This window comes from Megalobrama amblycephala, linkage group LG1 (genome assembly GCF_018812025.1).
Source record: "Megalobrama amblycephala isolate DHTTF-2021 linkage group LG1, ASM1881202v1, whole genome shotgun sequence".
In the NCBI taxonomy this organism is placed as follows: domain Eukaryota; kingdom Metazoa; phylum Chordata; class Actinopteri; order Cypriniformes; family Xenocyprididae; genus Megalobrama; species Megalobrama amblycephala.
In genome coordinates, this window is record NC_063044.1 from 26954554 (window position 1) to 26980457 (window position 25904).

The 25904-nt window shown below is 39.1% G+C and overlaps 1 protein-coding gene across 2 annotated transcripts; it reads right to left on the bottom strand.

Annotated features, from left to right (window-relative positions):
• Positions 1 to 10224: 10224 nt before the first annotated feature.
• On the bottom strand, positions 10225 to 25167 carry cacng4b (calcium channel, voltage-dependent, gamma subunit 4b). 2 transcript variants are annotated; one of them, XR_007184484.1, is made up of 5 exons: positions 24354 to 25167; positions 15097 to 15180; positions 14833 to 14973; positions 10610 to 13052; positions 10225 to 10445 (listed from the first exon to the last, which is right to left on the bottom strand). XR_007184484.1 is itself a non-coding variant. In XM_048186944.1 (4 exons), the coding sequence occupies exons 1-4, from the start codon at positions 24574 to 24576 to the stop codon at positions 12532 to 12534; spliced, it is 969 nt and encodes a 322-aa protein (XP_048042901.1). In that variant the 5' UTR covers positions 24577 to 25167; the 3' UTR covers positions 10225 to 12531. The 2 variants fall into 2 exon arrangements, 1 of the variants encoding a protein (XP_048042901.1); XM_048186944.1 differs by having other exon boundaries at positions 10225 to 13052.
• Positions 25168 to 25904: the final 737 nt, after the last annotated feature.

A 25904-nucleotide genomic window follows, 5' to 3' on the forward strand; every position in this document is an offset into this window, starting at 1 on the left:
TCGGGGACTGGAGCAGACTCTGGAGCAGACTCCGGAACTGGAGCGGACTCTGGAACAGACTCTGGGACTGGAGCCTTCACTGGACACTGGTCATGGGCTGAAACCATCACTGGACTCTGGTCAGGGGCTGAAGCCATCACTGGACTCTGGTCACGGGCTGAAGCCATCATTGGACTCTGGTCACGGGCTGAAGCCATCATTGGACTCTGGTCATGGGCTGAAGCCATCATTGGACTCTGGTCAGGGGCTGAAGCCATCATTGGACTCTGGTCACGGGCTGAAGCCATTATTGGACTCTGGTCAGGGGCTGACGCCATCACTGGACTCTGGTCACGGGCTGAAGCCATCATTGGACTCTGGTCAGGGGCTGACGCCATCACTGGACTCTGGTCACGGGCTGAAGCCATCACTGGACTCTGGTCAGGGGCTGAAGCCATTATTGGACTCTGGTCATGGGCTGAAGCCATCACTGGACTCTGGTCACGGGCTGAAGCCATCATTGGACTCTGGTCAGGGGCTGACGCCATCACTGGACTCTGGTCACGGGCTGAAGCCATCACTGGAATCTGGTCACGGGCTGAAGCCATCATTGGACTCTGGTCAGGGCTGACGCCATCACTGGACTCTGGTCACGGGCTGAAGCCATCACTGGACTCTGGTCAGGGGCTGAAGCCATCATTGGACTCTGGTCACGGGCTGAAGCCCTCACTGGACTCTGGTCATGGGCTGAAGCCATCATTGGACTCTAGTCACGGGCTGAAGCCATCACTGGACTCTGGTCACGGGCTGAAGCCATCACTGGACTCTGGTCACGGGCTGAAGCCATCATAGGACTCTGGTCACGGGCTGAAGCCATCACTGGACTCTGGTCACGGGCTGAAGCCATCACTGGAATCTGGTCACGGGCTGAAGCCATCATTGGACTCTGGTCAGGGGCTGACGCCATCACTGGACTCTGGTCACGGGCTGAAGCCATCACTGGACTCTGGTCAGGGGCTGAAGCCATCATTGGACTCTGGTCACGGGCTGAAGCCCTCACTGGACTCTGGTCATGGGCTGAAGCCATCATTGGACTCTAGTCACGGGCTGAAGCCATCACTGGACTCTGGTCACGGGCTGAAGCCATCACTGGACTCTGGTCACGGGCTGAAGCCATCATTGGACTCTGGTCACGGGCTGAAGCCATCACTGGACTCTGGTCACGGGCTGAAGCCATCACTGGACTCTGGTCACGTGCTGAAGCCATCACTGGACTCTGGTCACGGGCTGAAGCAGACACTGGAGCAGATTCAGGGGCTGGAGAAGACACTGAAGCAAACTCAAGGGTTGAGAAGACACTGGAGCAGATTCAGGGGCTGAAGAATCGCCTCTCTTCAGTCCAGCCCATCTAGATCAGGGAGTTCCCAGGGGTTGACATAGTTGGCCCCAATCCTGTACAACGCCTTGATGGTCGCGTCACCCAAGGAACTGTCTTGTACAAGACAACAGAATTCTCTGGTGAAGGTAAACAGGTGTGGGTGATTGCTGAGCATGAGCAGGTGAGCTGAAGGAGGGATGATGGGAAATGGAGTTCAGGGAAGGTGAGACAGATGGTGACCATGACAGTATGTTTAATTGAGGCAGATACATTTTTTTTTTTTTTATCCTATCAGAAGACATGCATATAAACTAAAATGGAAACACATTTACTGAATAAATCCCTTAATGAGCTACAAAAAAAACTTGCCTCAACAGTGGATGTGATTGGATAACTGGACTAACCAGCGACCAATCGCATCGCACAGCATATCAAATGTTGGTTTGGTCGTTCTGAAATGCCAGTGCCAAAGTCTGTCATCAGAATGATTTGGTTTAATTCCCTCCCAGAAGCATCTCACATCATTGTGTTCACAAACACCAGCATCCAAATTCAAGATAACATGACTGCGTTTGAGTTCGTCTGCTGCTCTGAGACGCAAGTCATTTCTGATGTTTGAATAAAGAGTCAACAGTTTCTTCCCCGATTGCAGCAACTTCCATTTTTATTACAGATATTTTGCACTAATTTCCCAGGAAGTGACTATTTTGTTCTTGTGAACATATGGGATGGAAACTGGGCCTTATTCACAAATATTTTATGCGATATTCCAATTTAGCACTTTAGTTAAATTCATAACTTTGAATGGAAACATAGCTATTGTTACTATTGCTGATACTTAATGTTAGTGATGAACAAACCGCCTACCCTATGTATTAAAAGAAACTTGTCCCAGAAATCTCATAGATTTACAGTAAAGCCATATCTTGAGATAAGAATATGATAAAGATTTTTTTTGATTTAGGCACCAACTTAGCAAACGCATATTAACACCCTGGCAATCATCCTCATTTTTGCAGTTTTAATCAAGTAAGCTCAAATTTTATTAAGAAAAGGTTTTGTTTACATGTCTTACTACTGTATGTTAAATTAACTCAATAAGAGTTATTATTTTGATGGACATATTCAGTTTTCTGGGTATCGATGCATATATTCAGCAGTTTAAAATGTTAAAGATGCATGTTAAAGATGACCAGGTTCTTTTCATCCAGGGTCATTAGTGGTGTTGCTACAGTATAATATATTTCAAATGTGCTTTGCTATTAGAATATTCAACAGAAAGTCAATTCTTTTGTCTATGATTATACATGATGGTACTTTATACTACAGCACTGAAAGATTGGTCACTTTATCTTAGGGTCCAATTCTCACTATTAACTAACTATTAACTTTTGCCTCAATAAACTTCTAATTACTGCTTATTAATAGTAAGTAAGTAGGTATTGGGTAGGATTAGGGATATGGAATAGGGTCATGCAGAATAAGGCTTTATAAGTACTAATAAACAGCCAATATCCTAGTAATATGCATGCTAATAAGCAACTAGTTAATAGTGAGAACTGGACCCTAAACTAAAGTGTTACTGAAAGATTAACTTTAAAGAATTATGGTAATATCAATGGTACATAAAACCATAGTAGGATTGTTTCAGTTAGTTGGAGATCATTATTCCCACAGACGTCAGTGTAGAAAAACATACTATAAAGTTCCCTATGATAATTGTTAGTGTCTTCACACAGCTGCCTATTTGTTGAATCATTTTCTTTGCCACTCACTGTAGAAGATGGAGAAGAGAATGTAAACAGCTGTAGTGTCCCTCGCACTTGAGTTGCCCTTACATGTTAATAATGTAGCGTAACATAAACCGACATCTAAGTCTGAGCTTTTTATAAAACACTGTGGCCCACTTATCAAGATTCTGGCCCATTTTCTTTGGTGACAAGTCTTTTGCCGCCCAAAAGATGTCAAAAAATGGCACACAGCAAAAACGGACTGCTCAAAGTGGAAAAAGAGCAGCTATCCTGAGGTGAGGCATTACTGTTCAGAAACTACACCCTGAGCCTGATGCAACTTGTGTAAATAACGGTGGACACATTCATTGAGATGGAGAGCCCTCTTGAATGTGTTTTTCATCCACAGGCTCTGCATGGTAGCTAGGATACGACAGGGATTTAGATGATGGGTAGAGGTTGTTTCCAAACATACACGCGGCTTCTGTATCAGTCTTTCAGGAATTTTAAAAGAGAAGAACCACTTATTTTATAACAAGAGTGAGCTTTTACATCTACAACAGGCAGCTATTTATATCCCTGCTTTTATTCAGTGTCATTGTTCTGATGAATGATAAAATTCGGTCCTGCTGTTGTTATTTTTCATGTAAAGGTCATGATTGCATGAATATGGAGCCAATTTCCACCACACAAGAAAATCATAATTATGACATAAAAAGTTGAAATTATGACATACTAGATGAAAAGGAGATATTATCACTTTTAAGTCAATTATGAGATAAATAGTTGAAATTATGACATCCAAATTATGGCTTAAAAATCTAAATTATTATGACATACTAAATCGGAATTATGAGTTAAAAGTCATAATTATGAGATAAAAAGTTGAAGTTATGACATCAATTTTGACATTATCTCATAATTATGATTTAACTCATAATTCCAATTTAGTATAATTTAGCCTAATTTCAACTTTCTATCTCATAATTATTACTTTTTATGTACATTTTGACTTATCTCATAATTATAACTTATTTTATAATTTTAAATTTTTATTTCATAACTGACCTTTTTGTCTTATAATTTACTTTTGTCATAATTTTGTCTTTTTAATCTCATAATTAATATTTTAAGTCATAATTTTGACTTTTTAAATTATTTCAATTATGTCATAATTTTGACTTTTTACTTATAATTTTGACTTTTATGTCATTATTTTGAAAATTGACACAAAGTTGTAATTATGAGTTAAAAGTCATGAGCTAAGTCAAAACTAATGTCATAATTTCATCTTTTTATCTCATAATTCTGACTTTCTGTCATAATTTCAACATTTTGTCATAATTGACTTTTAAGTCAATTCCAACTTTCAAGTCATAATTTCGATTTAATATGTCATAATTTTTGAATTTTCATCTCATAATTCTGACATTCTGGCATAATTTCCACATTTTAAGTCATAATTTTGATTTAGTATGTCATTATTTCAACCTTTTATCTCATAATTCTGACATACTACCATAATTTCAAGATTTTAACTCATTTCAATTTAGTATACTTCGACTGTTAATTTTGACATTTCATCTCATAATTATGATTTAGTATTTCATCATTTCAACATTTTATGTCATATTTTTGACATACCAGATCATGATTTTATTTTCTTATGCTGGTCTAGAATATATATTTTACAGCAATTCTCAAAATAACTCTATTATCAAACATCAATTCAGATCACTTATAAATAGACTCATATTTTCTCTGGAATTATGACTGTATTGATGCTGTTTTTACCTTTTTCATTCACCTCCACTTATGATGTCTAAAATATACAGAGGACCACCACATTTATGTCAGTTGTTATCCCAGTCTAAAGTGTTAAAGAGTGAAAATGGGTTATGTACTCATCCTAATTAGAAAGTCATTTCTGCCCTACCTGTGAGCGACAAATGGAATGGGCTGTGTTAAAAATGGGTTGCTAAATACTGAGCAGATGTTAAACCAATTATGTGTTTTTGCCTTGCTTTATATCTGCAGGTGACATTTAAAAATAGAGAAGCAGGTGTACTGAATTGAGTGGTGTGGTGATTCGCATCTTTTTGATGATTTGGTCAAACCATTTTACTTCACTCAGGGTATGCTTACACGACAACGATGCTTAAAACGGAGACGTTTTTCCTTTAAGTTGTCTTCGTACAGATGACACCATTGTCGAAACGATCCCCATTCATACGAATCCGTGAAAATGACTAAAAACGCTGTATTCCGCTGACAAGCCATTAGATGGCAAAACACTATAGCTTGCATGTGTAATGCGCATGTGCATCGTTTTCATAGATTCGCGTTTTTGTTGTTTACACGTAGACCGTTTTCAAAAACTTGCACTTTGAAACCCGTTTTCAAAAGTTTGCATTTTCAGGCCACCAAAACGCTGTTGTCATGAAAGTGAATGGCCAAAACGCATGAAAAACGCTGTTGTGTAAAAATGACGTCAAAATGAACCCTATTAACTGTCTTAACATTCCTGGTCTTCCTAGTGAAAGTCTAATAAGTGCATATTATTCTAAAGCAAAAATAGTGTCTTGTTAATCATAACGTAGCCTAAAACTCGCTTTTCCTCTGAAACAACTTATTTTCTGTTGACACCTCTTTGTTTTACTATTGCATTAATTCTGGATGGATACAATCCAAGTGATCTGAAATCTGCTCATTGGCACTCTAAGAAAAATGCAATTGCACAGCAAATTTTGAATGTCTGTCAAAGAAGAAAGATGCTTTTTAGTTTTCACATCTACCAGCAGGTGCTAACAGGGCCATGCTAACCTGCAAAACCTTGATCTCAATACTTTTTTGTGTGAATACAGAATCAACACTCTTTTGTGGTACAGTTTTATCACACAGACCCTGATGTTTGAGGGTCACAGGCAACTGCTTAACTGCAGATGAGAAACATCTCGCCCAGTCTGTCGCAATCAATGTCAACGCAGCAGCATCTTCACCTCTGCTTGACACCGTCGCACAGCACAGCTGGGAAACTGAATACTTTACTGAGCATGTCACAAGTACATGACAGTCACAATGCAAAATCAATCTCATCTTGTCACGAGTGTTTCATTAGCCGCCTTTGAATTCAAATAAATGGTTATCAATTTGATTCTTTTAAATGCGTTAGCTTCCTAATGGAAAGACAATGGTGATTGGTTTCAGATTATATGCAGCAATGCTGAAGGAGGAGCTGAATAGACTGTATGCATTTCCTAATGACAGGCAATATTATTCAAGCTAAATTAGATTACCCAAGCCCTCAGGGCCGTCTCCATAAAGGTCACTGAAAATAGAACTGTCGCATACCAAATCGGCTTGTACCATTCTCCATCAGCTTTAATCTGTGCCACAGACACGACAGACTCGACAGGCAGAACATGGCTGATCAGGGCTGGTCAGATGGACTAATTTCTTAATACTGAGTAAACGACCAGTTAATGAAGACCATTAGACAGGATGGAGCCAAACACTCATTGGCAAGGTCATGGATGGGGCTGCTAAAAAACTAACTTTTTGCCACACCTGCTAATGGCTGGTGACTTATGAAAATTTTCTGGCCATAAATATTTTTTACCAGCCATGAAACATAGATTAATCCTTATCAAAGTTAAAAAGAGTTATTCAGTCTAGAGCAGTGAGTGGATTTTTAGCGCAAGCTGGAATTTTGAGTTCCCTTTCACATCTTTTTGCACTTGATTGGCAAGGCTTAAACTTTCGTGATGATGCAGCACTGGCTCGTCAACTGTCCCAAGCGTTGTTCACGATTGTTCATGTTCTCACAATATTGCATTGTTAGAATTCATAAAAATGTTACTGCCGATTGACACTAGCCACATTTACATGTACGCTTTTTTGTCATTCCGATTCAAATCATTCCGATTGAAAGATTCGGTGGACTGTTAACATGAGGCGTTATCTAATCCGATAAGGTGTTTACATGGACCGGCACATTCAATCGGAATGACTTTGTGACATGCGCACATTAGCCTATGTCCTGTTTGCCTTTAATTCCTGTCAACATGGAGTCTCATTATTTGTTATGCACGCTATTTTTATGTAAAGTGTTGCTTCTAAAATCAAGCAACAGCATGAATTTGTTGCCATATTACTTCTGGAAGGTATGAGGGAAAGACGGGCACAGGAAGCTGGCCTTTTTGCATCTTTAAGAAGCATTACTACCCCTCCCTCCGAAAAGCAGAAGCGTGATGATGAAGTTCTGTAGTAATGATACACCGAGTTCCTTCATTGTATTTAATAAATGTGTTGTTTCAGTTTTACTCCAGTTTATTTTTGCCACCGCCATTTTGCATTCTGACGACCCTGACCTCTTGACGTGATGACGTAGACGCAAAGTAATCTTTTTAACTCATTTACATGGCAGAATTTTTATTTTGTTCAGTTTATAGAAAGGTATATCCCACCCCTCTCAAACTGATTACAATTTCATTCGGTTTGGGCATTTTTATTCTGATTGAGGTGTTTATATGGAGCATTTTCATTCAGATTGGACTTTTAAACCGATTACAATGCTCCATGTAAACGCACCTAATGTTTCATATACTCACCAACACTGATTTTTACTCGCATTTGGCACTTGGCGAGGGTGAATTTTAGGCCCTGATCCTAAATATAAGCAATTGACCCTTCACCAGGAGTTTGACTGACAAGCGATCTAACCAATCATAACACCGAATACCCTATTTTGTCCGACAAAGCAGTCAGGAGTTAGAAGATTAGCCTCGGTGGACTTGAACTTGAAAAATGGTGTGTACTGATGTCTTTCTGCATTTGAAACAACATTCCTTCTGATGTTCATTCATGTTTTTTTGATACTATAAATTAACTAGTAGGAAGAGATGATCGGTTCACGAACCGCTTGAGCTGAGGCGCTACAGCAATCTGTCACGACACATTAAAGAGCCACAAAACGATTTTTTTGTTCTAATTTCTTAGAAAATTACACAATTTGAAAGCTGGGACTGTTTAATATCATAAGTAACTTGCTTTGTCTTGTCTGTTGACGTGTTGTCAGTGTCCTCTTTGCTCCGTGATGTAATTTTCACTCTGTGTGGCGTGACAGCGCCATGGCTTGTCGGACAAAGCAACAGGGGGAAAGCAAAACACCACTAATTATCAATGTTGTGTGACTACTTGATGTTAAATAAAACTTATTTACTTTTCTACCATCAACCCAAATAGTACACAACGGTTCATGTTATATTCCCACTTGAGTTCGGTTCAGCACGGCGCGATTACAAACCGTTCTCAGTTTGGAATTCTCAGCAAGGAACGTACCATCTGGGCCAGATCGGCAACGGTTAAGCAATGAAAACGTTTTGGCCCGACAGTGGAAAAGTGGCTCACTATTGCATCAATTCTTGATGGATCTAATTAAGTCCCACCCTACATTTTTTATCACTGAACATACTGTTTCACTCTAAAACATATCAATTATGGATGTAAACGGCAATTCACCTTGATAATCTAAGCAGTAACACAAGCACACCTCTCTTTAACATGCCACACAATACTGTATTATTTGTTTTTTAGCATAAATGCAGGACGGGAATATGTACATATTAAAGTTTAATACTTATGGTTAGGGGGTTTAAATCCTAAATATAAGCAATTGTGATAGTGGTAGTAAGCAAAACCCCATTAATTATCAATGTTATGCGAATACTTGATGCTTTTCACATTCTATTAAAGTGGTGATTTTCTCTCTCCTTTTTTTATTTTTTATTTATCTTCTCCAAGTCTTTAGCACATATGCCCTTGCTGGAGAGGAAAGAGGAATGCACAATTCACTTATCATCTATGCAAGCCATTCAAACATGTCACTGAAAGGCCAGACTCACTATTTATACAAAAGTGCAAGAAAATCTTCATTTATTTTACATGTCAAAACAGTTCAGAGACAGGAAGCTTGTGTCACTGGATTGTATCAGAAAATGTTCAAAATGCTTGACATTGTGGCCTGTTTTTACATCCTCATTTTGTTTCATCCTCCAAGTATTTCAGCATTATTCATAGAGGAGGAACAGCACATTTGTTTCATAAGATATTCATTCTGTAATCATTTACTCACTCTCAATCATGTCATTGCAAACCTGTGTGACTGATATTCAAACCTGTGGAACTCAAAATGTGTATTTTTTTTAAAGAAATATACTGCTTGCTCTTTATGATGAAAGTAAATGAGGACTGGGGCTGTCTGATTTGTGAACAAATTGTTCTTTTGTGCAGTGAATTGAATGATCCAGTTCACAAAAAACCCCACAAATGATTCATTCATTGGACTGAATCTGTTCTCAAGTGACTCAATGGATTTGGAACGACATGAAGGTAAATAAATAATGGCAGAATTACATTTCTGTCATGACAACTCTCTGGGTGTTTAGCTTTGGTAATGGATATGATAATGCTGATATGTTTGGTCTTGGTTGAATAGATCTGCTACGCTACTGCTGCTGCTGTTTTTGCTGTTATTGCTGTTGCTGCTGCTGTTGAGCAAGTATGGGACTTGCTACTACCAATACATACATGACATGCTTATGTGAGCAAGTAAGACATAATGCTGCTGCACAATATAGCATATTGGGGCATATCTATACAGGTGGAGCTGGGGAAGGTGGAGGGTTTCTGAAAGCACACTGCAAAATGATACGCAAATGCTTGACCAAGTATTTGAAGGTTGAGCAGCAAGCTCATTGACAACTTATGCAGCAGGACCAATCAGCTGTGCCCTATAGAGAATGATGTGATTGCAAGCAAATTGAGTTAAGGACCTATTAGCCTGCGCCATCTAGAGTTTCATGACAGAATTTTTGGGTGAACTATCCTTTTAATTCTTGTGTAAGGCAGGGCTGAAGCTCGTATTCAAGTTGCATGATCTTTCTAACCTTCAAAATATGTCAGGCTTTAGATGTACTTTAAAGCAACAAATGCCTTTCTAAAAAAAAAAAAAAAAAACGTCTTTTGTATGATGTAATTTTGCAAATACAGATAGCTGCTGGGTTGTGTTGTATTTTTAAGATCAGAATAATTCTTATTCCTGTTTCAAAACACAACAGTCACATAACAAAGCAAATATGCATGAGAAAGACAACGTATCTCAATTTAATTTATTTATAATGTGAGCAACGATATGTCAGCTTTGTCCGTGATACAGAGAAATACTGAGAACAACATTAGCAAATCAAGAAAACCAGAAGGACAAAATGCCTTCCTTGAAGAACAGAGAGAACATTACTGGTATTTATAGTGAGTGATGCTTGGCAGTGAGGCATCCTGGAGTCATCCTGTTAATAATACTGTTAAAAGCACACAAAGTCAGTGGATTAGAGGAAAACATGCAAACATTTACATCTACCCACCATACACCATTCTACAAAGAGCTATGGCTCAAAAGCTTGTGTCAAAATGGCTTTACTAAGAAAAGGTAGCTGTAAATGCTTCAATTTAGTGAAACACCTACCAGATATTTACATCTTTTTGCGACCTCTCCTTTTGTGAGGAAACACTTTTAGCGACATGGATTTGACCACTCACACGGATAATGCAGTCTTCTGGGACCTTAGTGGGAAAAAACGATTGACTCTTCACTAAGGACGCAAGATGGGAGAGAAAAACCAGCAGTAACAAAGAAGAGAGATGAGGTTATATTGTCAGCTCAAAGAGAAATCCAGGCATAAGGCTCTGGTGAGGCTAAGACACTTTGAATGGTCTTCTAAAGGGCTGGACTGGCCACACTGATGTCTTTCATACTGCTCTGCCCTAGATACTTATCAGCGGTCGCTGAGATGCTTCTCAGGGCTGACCGGCTCAAAACTTGTCTTTCATTTCTGTATGTCTGACATTTCTCAGTACTCCTTTTATCAGCGGACTCAAACAATGTCAGATCCCCAAAGGTGCCCCATTCAGACACGGCACAGCCATCACAAGAAGGAGTGGCTATATTTAACCCACATTCAGGCAAAGACCAAGCATTTAAGTAGAGGTGAAACCCCTCGATGGAGATGAAGGCTGAGGAATTACATCACTCTTTGATTGAATCACAATGGAAAGCAATGAGTCTGGTTAACTACTGACGATTGTTGACCATCAATGGCAGTAAGAATTCAAAGTGATGTATAAAACTTGAGGCCTGTTGAATACTGCTGTACTTCCCTGCAGAAAAGATCATCAGAGCTGGTCACCATCATATGTTTTGGATGCTGGTGCTAAGCACATCCCTGGGTCTTATTGTGCATTATTCTGATTGACTCAAAAAAATGTCTTTATAATCCTTCATAGTCTTTGTAATCTTTCAAAAATGCAGCTGAAACCATTTTTCATTTTGGCTGATGTCATCAAAGTCATGTAAGTTTTACACACTAGTCTGGTTCTACTCATGCTCCGTCCACTTTTCAGAATCCAACCAGTTCCCAATGGATAACATCAAGTCCAACTCTATATTTCACTCAGAAATATGTTACATGACAGTATAATGGGTTGAAAATGCCATTTCATGCTTACTTTAACCAGCAATATTTTTGCTGACTAACATCATGACTAAGCTTTTCCACCAAACAGGAAAGCACCCGACCAGCACAAACCAGTCAGAACATCATGAAAATCCAAGCTGGTCTTTTCAGCAGGGGAGTTATACACAATTAGTAGACACAAATCTAAATCCCAACGATCATTTAGTAATTCCAGTGATTATTTCAACTGATATTTCTAGTTGTACAGCAAAAAATAAATAAATAACAGGAATACAGTTTTGCAGTGTTACAAAGTAGCTCCAGAGTAGTTGAGCAGTTGACACTGCCAAGATGATAAGCACACTGAATAGGGCTAGACAACTGTGGCTACAGACATATGACACAAACAAGGGCATTCATTATTCAACTTGGGTCTGTACTGAACACATAATAATAATGGGAAGGCTTCAACTGTGAGTCTACGTTAGCACCATCTCATACTGTGAGAGTCATTATCATATTGGTAAACATTGAGAGTATGGCACTGTATTTACTCTCAACCAAGGGAAAGGACTGGCTTACACAAAGGTAATATCTGAAGCACTACGCCATATTGTCAAAAGATCATCCGTTTTACATTTGCGTGTCTTGCCCTTTGATGAGAGATCGGTCTCTCTGAGAGTTATTGTTTATATGTGAGAAGCAACACAACAAGAAAAACAAATTAGCGTGTTCGCAACGATTGTTGACTGCCGAGATCAAATCTTTTCTTCTTAACACAGTGCTTCTCCTTCACCGATAACAGACGTCATTGGTCTACTGGCTTCATCAATGAGTATCGCTTCCTCTGGCACCTGCCACAGGCCACCGAGGCCCCGCTGGCTATCCATTCAGTATGGCCTTAACTTGATCTCTTCCGTTCCGATGTGTGCCTTCATACAGGTGTTGTCCTCCTGTTGATACCATCATTAAGGTCTTTGGGAAAGCAGTTGTGCACTTGGAGGAATCCAGAATCGTGGTCAGGGCTGTAGGAGCTATCCGTCCCTGATTTGAGGGGATCTCTTGTCAATGTGTACATGTTGATCTCTCCTATGGGAGCCGAGCTTATCATCTTCATGCCCACGGGTGACGCCTCACGGGATGCTTCCGTGGAGCGAGAGCTGGAGCGCGAGTGCCGTCGACGGTAGCGAAAGCTGGGTATGCGGGAATATGGCGAAGAGGACGAGGTAGACTTGATGAACTCACGGCGTGCTTTGAACCGTACTTCTTTGTTCGTCTCAATGTAGATATTGACAGCCAGAACAGCCACTGCCTCGGCCACAATGAAAGAGAGCGCTCCAAAGTAGAATGACCAACCGTAGTTATACTGGTTCTTCTTGTCTTCGTCACGTTTGTCACTGGGGTCACCAGCGTTGCTGGAGATGTAGACAATTATACCGATGATGTTGCTCAAACCTGCCAGACACAAAAGAGAGCCAGGAAAGCGTAAGAGAAATGCCTTAAAAAGTAATATAACAGATTTATGACTTTATTTAACTTAAGATGTTACATTTTCCTGACTGGGATACGTCAACAGCGCCACCATATTGGAAAGGTTAACCCTACAGGTTGAGCTCCTCAGAAGTAATCACTACTCAACCTACTGTAATATCACTGACAAAAATGCCACAACATTGTAACAGCTTACGGTTATACAAACTGATGGCATAGACTCTAGACAAAATGGGATAACTTGCTGCAGACTGCAAATATCTAATCAACTGCATGTGTTTATGTCAAGGGGTCAAGGCTTGGCAGGTTAGTGTAACTCAGGGGTAGCCAACCCTGATCCAGCACACCTGACTGTAATTTCCAAGCAATCCTGATCACCATGATAAGCTGGTTCAGGTGTGTATGATTAGCATTGGCGCTAAACTCAAAGCCAGAAGGAAGCTCTCCAGAGGCAGGGTTGGCTACCCCTGGTCCTACTCGAACCGCTCCGAGTGGGATTCAAACCAGGATCAACCAACAAGGATCTAGCCTCTGTGTAAAAGTTGCTAGTGCACCTCTTGAGGCCAGGGAAGTGAGGTTTACCTACACATCTCTTACTAGCTTTCCTTCGTTGCACTCGCCCTTAAATCTCACCTCCATCCGGGTCACGGCACCAATGTAAAGGTGCGTTCACGCCATATCATAATTACTGTAACTACGAGATTCTGACTCGTAAAAAGCGTTCACGCCCTTGTAGAGCTTGTAATTACAGGTTTTATTCTGGGAGTTTTCTGAAAGCTCCCACGTGTACCACATGGCCGCTGTACCACCTGACCATAGTAGATTCATTTAGGCATTGATAGTGGTGCCATAGAAATGCATAATTCCCAGTCCGAGGACGTGAACAGCTCCGAATATAACGTCACGTGTTGTCATCTCAAGATTCTGGTAAATACGAGGTGGCGTAATCGCAGCATAACTGCTCCTACTTGCATCACTCTGAGCGGGATTTGAACCAGCGTCAACCATAATTGGTGGTGGGCACGCCAACAAGGACACTAAAGACTGCAGCCTCTAGTGTGCCTCCTGGGGCCAGGCAAGTGAGGTTTACTTGCACAGCTCTTACTCTCTGGCCTCCGTTACACTCACCCTCATAAACATCACTCCCATCTGGGTCACGGCACCATTGTAACTAACATTGCATCACTCTGAGTGGGATTTAAACCAGCATCAATCATAGTGGTGGGTGGTGGGCATGCTAACAAACAGCTCTTCTTAGCTATCCTCCATTACATTAGCATGGTCTAATTAGCCCCTGCTGGTAGATGTTGTAACTTCACCATCTGGCTAAAAAACTGCTGAGATGAATGGGAATGCTTTCTCAAATAGCTTTCTCTGGGTATTTTAAACCTCCTTGGTTTATGTGTCGATCTTGAACTTTCCAATATGGTAGACATGCTGATGTGTTGTGGTAATTAATGGTTGCTAATGCAGACAATGCTGCAAGTTAACCCTATCTAGTCTAGCGTTGCTTTTACACAATCTTTTTATTTACACACTCTTTTACTGTTTAGATAAAGAGTCTTTTCATCATCTATCAGGTGATGAAACTATACAAGGAAGGCACTTTTAGTAGAAGCTATATCAACCCACTAAATTCAGTTAAGTAACAGCTAAAAAAATGGAGGAGTTGTTGCCCCCTCAGTTCCAGTGAACCTGCCAGTAACAGCAGGGATAAGTTGGAATATTTGTTATCGAGGTTTACCTGCTGCCACAAATAGTATCCCTGCGCAGAGTAATATGTTGTTCCACTTGCTGTAGATGCGTCCCACCCCAACACACAGCCCCCCCAGCATCAGCAGAATGGTACTGAGGATGGGGAACACACTGGAGGCACGCACAATACCTGTTCACACACACATAAACACAGCTTTAACTTGAGAAAGATATCAAAAAGTGCATGATAAGAATTTCAACACTGAGATATAGACAGCAACACTGTAATATTCCCGAAAAGAATGTCACTCACGTAAGAGATACTCAGAGCTGTCTGTGTCATAATCATTATCATCTGGGAAATGATTGATTCGGTAACAACTTCCTTTGTTGAGACCTACAAAAATATAAAACTGGTCAAGATTAGAGTTGTGAAAGCATGCAAATATATGCAAATCACCAAGCAAAAGTTACATAAAGTAACAAAAAGTAACAAATAAAAAATAAAAACTACATCCTGCATATGGTAGCAATTTATTTTGTTTTGAAGGAGTAGAGGATGGATTTGAAATATGTAACCCTTATTGTTCAGTTACAGACAAAGTGGCCTAATGGTTTGTTAGTCAGACTTGTAACCCGAAGGTTGCGGGTTCAAGTCTCAATACAGGCAGGAAAATATAGGTGGGGGAGTGAATGAACAGCACTCTCTTCCACCCTCAATATATATACGAATGAGATGCCCCTGAGCAAGGCACCTAAACCCCAATCACTCCCCTGGTGCCGCGGCAAATGGCTGCTCCGGGTGTGTGTGTCCAGGGTTTTCAGTGTGTGTATTTGTTCACTACTCACTGCTCCTAATGTGTGTGCACAAACTTGAATGGGTTAAATGAAGAGGACAATTTCTGAGTATGGGTCACCATACACGTCATGTCACTGTGAAACAACTGAATACAATTAAAGTATACGATTTCCAGTATAAGCATGTATGAGGTCTTGATGCGCTGAACTAAGAAGTCTGCTTTGAGCCAATCATCAAGTCCTAAATGGAGAGGACTGCTTACAGTGAGGACTGGTTCACATAGAATAAATTTTTGTGTTCTACTATGCTACCTGTGTTTTTCTATGTAAAAGTGTGCTAGATGTATAGCAAGTCAATAGGCTCAGAACTGTGTATAGATGAATCATGTTTACATCCAAAATTTGACAGCTTTAATTCCGTTTTAAATGCCGACAAATACAATGTTTAGGATGTAAATGCAATTCATCTATAGTGTAATTTTGAGGATTTTGGCTAGCTATATTTTTCAGCATTTCATGCATGAGCACCAGATTTAAAAAAAAAAAAAAAAAAAAAAAAAAAAATGTAAAAAGTTTTTTTTTTTTTCAATTCATCAGCACTGCAGCTCTGCAGTTGGATATATTGTGCGGTGTCTCGTGTTTTTAAAAAACATCATGCATTCTATGTGATCATCCCCTTACGCCTGTCACTCAGAAATCAAAACGTTGTCAAATCGGACAGATAGTGAAACTAAAGCACTTCTCATCTGGCTGAATGAAGAAAGCGACAGCATTTTAAAGGGAATTTTAGATGAGTGACATTATAGAGTTTACTGGTATTTTGGTCCTGATGCGTGAATGGTATCTGAAAAAAGATGGAAAAATATTAACTAATAGTCCACATGGCCAAGGTGATGTCAACAGATTATGCTATTTTAAAGGTTCCTAATGTTGGTTTGGAGTCTCCTACAATAGGTAGATTTTTTTTCATTATATACATTTCAGAATCACCTGTTTTCTAAAAGCACACAAAGTCAGTGGATTAGACAGTGCAGAATCATAGTGTCTGAAAGGGTTCGATCAAGGATCCAGTCTCTATAAACCCCTCCTTTCTGAGAGCTGACTCTGCTCTGATTGGTCGGATGACCCAGTCTGTTGTGACTGATCTACTCTGCTCTGATTGATCTACTCTGCTCTGATTGGTCAGATGGTCCAGTCTGTTGTGACTGATCTACTCTGCTCTGATTGGTCAGATGGTCCAGTCTGTTGTGACTGATCTACTCTGCTCTGATTGGTCAGATGATCGATATACTCTGCTCTGATTGGTCAGATGGCCTAGTCTGTTGTGACTGATCTTCTCTGCTCTGATTGGTCAGATGGTCCATTCTGTTGTGACTGATCTACTCTGCTCTGATTGGTCAGATGGTCCATTCTGTTGTGACTGATCTACTCTGCTCTGATTGGTCAGATGGTCCATTCTGTTGTGACTGATGTACTCTGCTCTGATTGGTCAGATGGCTTAGTCTGTTGTGACTGATCTTCTCTGTTCTAATTGGTCAGATGGCTTAGTCTGTTGTGACTGATCTACTCTGCTCTGATTGGTCAGATGGTCCATTCTGTTGTGATTGATCTACTCTGCTCTGATTGGTCAGATGGCCCAGTCTGTTGTGATTGGTCTACTCTGCTCTGATTGGTCAGATGGCCCAGTCTCTATAAACCCCTCCTTTCTAAAAGCTGACTCTGCTCTGATTGGTCGGATGACCCAGTCTGTTGTGACTGATCTACTCTGCTCTGATTGATCTACTCTGCTCTGATTGGTCAGATGGTCCAGTCTGTTGTGACTGATCTACTCTGCTCTGATTGATCTACTCTGCTCTGATTGGTCAGATGGTCCAGTCTGTTGTGACTGATCTACTCTGCTCTGATTGATCTACTCTGCTCTGATTGGTCAGATGGTCCAGTCTGTTGTGACTGATCTACTCTGCTCTGATTGATCTACTCTGCTCTGATTGGTCAGATGGTCCAGTCTGTTGTGACTGATCTACTCTGCTCTGATTGGTCAGATGGTCCATTCTGTTGTGACTGATGTACTCTGCTCTGATTGGTCAGATGGCTTAGTCTGTTGTGACTGATCTTCTCTGCTCTAATTGGTCAGATGGCTTAGTCTGTTGTGACTGATCTACTCTGCTCTGATTGGTCAGATGGTCCATTCTGTTGTGATTGATCTACTCTGCTCTGATTGGTCAGATGGCCCAGTCTGTTGTGATTGGTCTACTCTGCTCTGATTGGTCAGATGGCCCAGTCTCTATAAACCCCTCCTTTCTAAAAGCTGACTCTGCTCTGATTGGTCGGATGACCCAGTCTGTTGTGACTGATCTACTCTGCTCTGATTGATCTACTCTGCTCTGATTGGTCAGATGGTCCAGTCTGTTGTGACTGATCTACTCTGCTCTGATTGATCTACTCTGCTCTGATTGGTCAGATGGTCCAGTCTGTTGTGACTGATCTACTCTGCTCTGATTGATCTACTCTGCTCTGATTGGTCAGATGGTCCAGTCTGTTGTGACTGATCTACTCTGCTCTGATTGATCTACTCTGCTCTGATTGGTCAGATGGTCCAGTCTGTTGTGACTGATCTACTCTGCTCTGATTGGTCAGATGGTCCATTCTGTTGTGACTGATGTACTCTGCTCTGATTGGTCAGATGGCTTAGTCTGTTGTGACTGATCTACTCTGCTCTGATTGGTCAGATGGTCCATTCTGTTGTGATTGATCTATTCTGCTCTGATTGGTCAGATGATTGATATACTCTGCTCTGATTGGTCAGATGGCTTAGTCTGTTGTGACTGATCTACTCTGCTTTGATTGGTCAGATGGCTTAGTCTGTTGTGACTGATCTACTCTGCTCTGATTGGTCAGATGGTCCATTCTGTTGTGATTGATCTACTCTGCTCTGATTGGTCAGATGATTGATAAACTCTACTCTGATTGGTCAGATGGCTTAGTGTGTTGTGACTGATCTACTCTGCTCTGATTGGTCAGATGGCTTAGTCTGTTGTGACTGATCTACTCTGCTCTGATTGGTCAAATGGCTTAGTGTGTTGTGACTGATCTACTCTGCTCTGATTGGTCAGATGGCTTAGTCTGTTGTGACTGATCTACTCTGCTCTGATTGGTCAGATGGTCCATTCTGTTGTGATTGATCTACTCTGCTCTGATTGGTCAGATGGCCTAGTCTGTTGTGACTGATCTACTCTGCTCTGATTGGTCAGATGGTCCATTCTGTTGTGATTGATCTACTCTGCTCTGATTGGTCAGATAGCTCAGTCTGTGGTGATTGGTCTACTGCTTACAGTGCATGTCGGAAACCAAACGCCCATTCTGAATATCAGCTCAGCTCTTGTATCACAGTTATATGAACCATAATGATGTTGTCGGTTGTACTGTATCAATTCGAGTTTGTTTGGAAGTGTATGTAAAAACAGTGCAGAAAACAGAATCTTCTTGACATGTCGACAACACAAACCAAACTCTTCCAGTCTCAGCTACAACTACAGTATTTGAGGGTCAAAGTAGACATTATTCACGGGCAGCCAATGAAGACCATAGGCTGCCATTATGCAAATATGTTTCAAACCTACGTAGGTTTGTAAAAAGAAGTGAGACTGGAATTACTGACGACTTCTTTCGGCAGTTCAGAATCAAATTCTTTTAGGAGACAATAACTTTTTGTCATGCACTTTGATCTTTACAACTTTGCAGACCTCTTACATTCACAAACAGCTATATTACACCCTACATGAAAGGTAATATTCGTAAAAGGAAAATGGGGGCACTTTAAGCGAGGAGATATGTGTTTATCAGGTCTTAACTTACATCATAAATCCCTCTCTCTGTCTGTCTGTCTGTCTGTCTCTCTGTCTACTCCCTGTGACACAGCTTTTGTGTGGCCCAGCATGCCATTAATTGGGTCTAGTGTTAAAAAAGGAGCAAATTAATTAGCATTAAATAGGTCTGAGAAAGTGGAGCATGTGTTTTCTAGTCTAGTCATTGTAAAAAAAAAAAAAAGAGTAAAAAAAAAAGAGACCTCTGTAAAAAAAAAAAAAACCTTTATAAAATATATATAATACACACATACACACCACATACAGGATGTACAATGAAAAGAATATCAAATATTAAAATACATTAAAAAAAAAAATCAACAGACAAAAAGAATATAGATTTAAATCTGATCATATCAGTTATCTGTCATAATAGCATTGATTGATATTATTAGCAATAATTTTTATATCTGTACCTCCTCAGGTTCAGTTATTGGACAGTATCCTATTGTTGATGGATATTATTACACAGTTTTTGTCTCAAGGAGTTCCAAGCATAGGTCATGACCAGGAACAAGATTTATTCTAAAGATTATTCTGATATTTTTGACAGAGTACCATTGTCACAGTGTAACTTTCATACATACACCTATTCTGGTTGTTTAAAAAGGCTCCATGTTTTTAGAGTCAACTGTTATAGGCAGTATATGTGTCATAATGTTTCAAATATATACAGTATATATATATAATGTAAACATTTAATTTAATTGGTAATAAACATTAAACTGGAAAACTGTCTTTACAATAAAAGTATTTGGAATTTGCACTTGAGCCGACATGAGCAAAACCAGGCTCTTAGACTTGTACACTAAAACTTCTCTCAGTGCGTACAGTAAGTGTGGTGAGCCATAGGAGCTTATGTAAAGAGCCGCTCAAGCTGTTGATTTATAGGTTGTGGTTATTGGCCCAGTGACTGAAGTGTATCCAGCCTCATAAAGACAAAATAAGGAACCTCGCTTGACTGACACGGAGGCACATCGGTAAGGGAGAGCGAGAGAGGAGAAAACGAGCGCTTGGTCCCTGTGGCCTGCCTGGAGGTAACAATGCTCATCGCTGAGCATGTCTTCTCCATGGCAACCTCAGGTCTGATCCAACAATCTGATTTCCATAATGTCTCCAAGGATGCCTTTGACATCTTCATTGTGGTTTAATACAGCAGACAGCAACATGCTACTCTCCCCCATGCCAAAAGCCCCCTCCTGCCTTACAAACCCACATCCCCACTGGGCACATCCCGCACGGCGAGGAAACAGCTGCCACATTCCACGTCTTCAGCTGCCTCCAGCGTTTTGTCATAATTGTGAATCGGCGCAAGACAGCCAATCGTTCGCCTTGTCGAGGAGTGAAACCAATCGCTGCTTTGCGTGCTAGGGGGGCAGTGTGCTTTTCTTTGGCTCGGCTTATTTGTCATCTCAAATCTATCGATATGGAGAATGCTGTGTCGTCTTTATTAGTAGTGTTTGCTAAGGCAAGTATGAGTATTATTGTTGCTCATACTTACCATTAAGGAGTTGAACAAACTACTAACCCTGAGTATTAAACTTTGCTATGTAACTCAGTTACGCTACGGACATCACATCTCAAATTACAGACATTTAGTCTCAAGTTAAAATCAATTTTAAACAATTAAATTATCTTTACTCCAGATTATACAATACACGAAAGTATTAAAGGCAAAAGGAATGACTGTATTTGTATGACGTATCTCTTGGCAAGCGCTGTTAATTTGAGGTTTATGCAGGAAAGGTAAACGGTCCCGCACCTGGCACGTGCTCAGAGCTCGTTATGACTGCGTTATTCAGCGTGGATCGTGCCGGAAGTCAAACCCAGTGGCTAATTAGAGACTCCGTGGCCTTTCAGCCGCTGCATTTAATTACAGATCTATTGTGCATGCTGGGAATGGCAAAAGTGACAGATCTTCCCTTCCAATACCCCCTAATCTCACAAACAAAAGAATGATAACCATAAACAGTTAACTATACTCAGGACTCAAGGTATATTTTATTTTATTTTATTTTATTTTATTTTATTTTATTTTATTTTATTTTATTATTTTATTTTATTTTATTTTATTTTATTTTATTTTATTTTATTTTATGGCACAGTTCAAGTGCTTATTTTATTTTATTAAACTTTAATAAACCTCAGGATAATTTCTTATTTTATTTTATGGTTTATTTTAATTATTTTATTTTTATTTTATTTGTTTATGACACAGTTCAGGTGTTTATTTTATTTTATTACACTTTAATAAACCTCAAGATATTTTTTTATTTATTTTATCTTTTATTTTATTTTTATTTTATTTTTTATGACACAGTTCAGGCATTTATTTATTTATCAAGATATTTTTTATTTTTTTTATGGCACAGTTCAAGTGTGTGCTTATTTTATTAAACTTTAATAAACCTCAAGATAATTTTTTATTTTATTTTATGTTTTATTTTATTTATTTTTTATTTTATTTTTATTGCACAGTGCAGGTGTTTATTTTGTTTTATTAAACTTTAATAAACCTCAAGATAATTTTTTATTTTATTTTATGTTTTATTTTATTATTATTATTTTTGGCACAGTTCATGTGTTTATTTAGTCAATTTTATTAAATCTTTAATAAACCTCAAGATAATTTTTTTATTTTATTTTATTATTTTTATTTTACTTTTTGTATGGCACAGTTCAGGTGTTTATTTTATTTTATTAAACCTTTTTATTTTATTTCAAATTATACTTTTATACATGGTTAATAATTTAGTAATTTATTTTACTTTATTTTTTTATTAATTCTTTTAATTAGATTTTAATTACAGTACATTACAAACATTTCAGAGAAATAACATACCAATAACTGCATAATGTTTGCTAGGCCAAACACGTTTTGATCAGTTTTACTGAAATAAGTAAATACATATAAACTAATAAGCCCTGCTGACGCCGAATATCAGCAGTATTTTCTACATAGATCTGAGGAAGTTTCTTCTTTCAATGTTGGAAAACTCAAATATTTTCACACTATAAAATGACAATGCACTGGTTAATTACTGGTGTCAACTAATTTCCTGAAAGACAAACTGATTTTCTTTTGTCAGTATGAGTTCTGCTCTTAATATGAAGCCCCGACAACATTATCATTAGACTTTTGGAAAAAGATAAGCATGAAGTTATCACTGTTCATCACCTGTGATGTCCTTGTTTAGCCTGAACACTTGTATGACGTAATCAGTCTGGCTGTCTGAGTCAAAGCTTTGCCAAAATTGCATGTTGTGGGAAAAACCTAGCACTAAATTATTTATATATATATATATATATATATATATATACATGTTAATAACCATATGTCTGTCTGTCTCTCATGCCTGTCTGTCTTTTTCTTTTCTATGGACAATCATAAGAAGCAAAAGATTCATCTATTTTTAAACATTGGCGTTACCATAGTGATTTCAGACATATTGTTTCCAAGCAACAGCATCAAATGCAAGAAAGACATGAATGAAGGAAGAGGTTTATGAGGAGAATCTCTGGACTGATTACGCCTTCCTGTCCATTCAAGAAACCCGCTGGTGTCAACAGAGAGAAACGGGGGAGCATTTTCAGTCCCTTCCAAGTGAACGTCAACTTATGCTACAGTAACTTGAGAGAGATCCAACCAGTGAATGAGTCTGGATGAGTTGTTGACAGATCCTGTGGATGAAAGGCTATAAGCTCTTCCATTTAGATAGCAACTTTGTCTCAGATATGTCTCCTAAAATGGGGGGTGTTTAATGAGACAATCGTCAAACAACTGACATACTGTTATCTATGAAAATTTGATCTTGGATTTATTTGATGAGAAATATTTGAGCTCAGATTTTGGTATCCTGACAAATCTGAGCACAGATGAGAAACTCTAGACTTAGAATTCTCTATTTGATCTCACAATAGAGCTCACACTTGTGATGTTTCTTTTCTAAAGGCCTGTTTATGAAGGAAAAAATAGAGATGTTGGTTAACTTGAGTGTCTCTGTGTAGGTTAGACTCCTTTCGCATACTGGGTGCACACATTTAAAGGGTTAGTTCACCCAAAAATGAAAATTCTGACATTAATTACTCACCCTCATGTTGTTTCAAACCTGTAAGACCTTCGATCATCTTCTGAACACAAATGAAGATATTTTTGATGAAATCTGAGAGGTTTCTGTCCCTCCATTGACAGCCTATGCAACTACCACTTTCAAGCCCCAGAAAGGTAATAAAGACATCATTAAAGTAATCCGTGTAATTTTATGAAGCGGCGCGAGTGCTTTGTTTGCACAAAAAAACATTATTACCACTTTATTTACAAAATATTAATCTCCGACATGCGTTCATGCAACAATGTCTGCTCTCGTGTCAACACAACACGTATGCATCGTGCTGCTCTCGTGAACGCGCATTGGAGATTTTTTGTAAATAAAGTGTTTTTTGCCACAAACAAAGCACTTGTGTCACTTCCAAAATTTGAGGTTAAACCACTGGGTTACTTTAATGATGTCTTTACTACCTTTCTGGCGCTTGAAAGTGGTAGTTGCGTAGCTGTCAATGGAGGGTCAGTCACAGAAATCTCTCCGATTTCATCAAAAATATCTTATTTGTGTTCCAAAGATGAACGAAGGTCTTACAGGTTTGGAATGACATGAGAGTGAGTAATTAATGACATAATTTTAATTTTTTGGGTGAACTAACCCTTTAAACTAAATGGCATCGTCAAACACGGACTAAGCATCTGACTGTAAGAAACCAATATGTTGTTTTGAGTTGACTTGGGTGGAGATAAAGAACAAAAGCCTCCTAAAAGCAAGACTTGGTTGTCTGAAGACAAAGGCAGAACAATGAACTTAGTTTTCTCTCTTTTAAAACTCAAGTCTAAGAAAGGATGTGAAGCACATGGTACCCTCTATGCAGCAGATCCTCCAGAGCCCGGAGTGCGTGAGATCTCCGCGGACCTTCTTGGGTTGCGCCTGCGTGTCGTCCGTGCTGATGTTGGTGGCGTTACAGATATAAGCCCGAGAATAAAGCCAGTAGTCGGTCCCAATCGCGATGCTCATCAAACTAAACGCCACAAAAGCCCCGACGGTGGCCAGCAGCATCTGAATCCCACGGTCACACCACGCCATGGCCACTCATAATAACAGCAACGGTAATAATCCACACATCGTTCAAACACGGGCGCGCGTCATGTTTTGGCTCGCGCTCGCGCTGCTTTGTTCTGTGTGATCAGGAAACTTGAGCGCGTCTCATCCACATGTTGCTGTTGAAATAGTGAGCAGCTCTGAGCTCACACTTCGTATTTGCGTTCTAGGCTTTACTTAAGAGTTTTGATCATCACCTTGTCCATTTCCTATAATCAAATCCCTCTTTTCCAAACTCTGATTTGGGATTGCGATCTTCAAACCACACCTTCAGTCACACTAACCAATGAGAAACACACATGGCCTGAAGAATAAGATGATGCTCTCACATCTCTTCATGATCATGATGATGTTTTAATGCTTAAACGCTGCAGTAAACGAGTATATAAAACTGAGTAAAGATGGGGTCAGATACATAAAGTACAGGTTTGATGCTTTTGTGACTTAAATAGATTGAAACGAATTAGCCTACGATTATTGCCTATTTTTCACGGGGGATCATTTCATCATATTTCTTTACAAATATTGGACAAAGAGCTGAACTTAGAAAACTCTGAGTCAGTAAAATTAGATTTATAAAACGGAAAGTTCTGGTCCATGGCCTCTGTCAGTGCAGAGTTCCAGCTAAAATCCACCTGTTCAAAATAGTTCACATGAAATGTAATCTCATAGTTTTTGATGAAAATTAATATTAATATTTGTATTAATATTTATATTTATATTTATTAATATTAATATTTTTGATATAAAAACAATAGAATAGAATAGAATAGAATAGAATAGAATAGAATAGAACAAAATTAACATGGTATAATAGTCTCCAGCATCCCTGCAAACTTACATAGGACAAGTTGTTTGGAAAATTGATAGAAAAGAAAAGAAAAGAAAAGAAAAGAAAAGAAAAGAAAAGAAAAGAAAAGAATGGAACAGAATTAATATGGTATAATAGGCTCCAGCATCCCTGCAAACTTACATAGGACAAGTTGTTTGGAAAACTGATAGAATAGAATAGAATAGAATAGAATAGAATAGAATAGAATAGAATAACAGGCTCCGGCATCTCTGCAACCTTACATAGAACAAGTAGTTTGGAAAATGGATGGAGAATAGAATAGAATAGAATAGAATAGAATAGAATAGAATAGAATAGAATAGAATAGAATTACAGGCTCCAGCATCTCTGCAACCTTACATAGAACAAGTGGTTTAGAAAATGGATGGAGAATAGAATAGAATAGAATAGAATAGAATAGAATAGAATAGATTAGAATAGATTAGAATAGAATAGAATTAATATGGTATAATAGGATCCA

Bases quoted from the DNA above. Each gene is read 5' to 3' on its own strand.
- cacng4b (XM_048186944.1), bottom strand. From the start codon at position 24,576: ATGGCGTGGTGTGACCGTGGGATTCAGATGCTGCTGGCCACCGTCGGG. The intron at 15,181-24,353 runs GTACCATGTGCT...ATATTTTTGTAG, and splicing joins GAGGATCTGCTGCATAGAGG to GTCTCAACAAAGGAAGTTGT. The intron at 13,053-14,832 runs GTAAACCTCGAT...TGTGTCTGGCAG, and splicing joins GATACTATTTGTGGCAGCAG to GTTTGAGCAACATCATCGGT.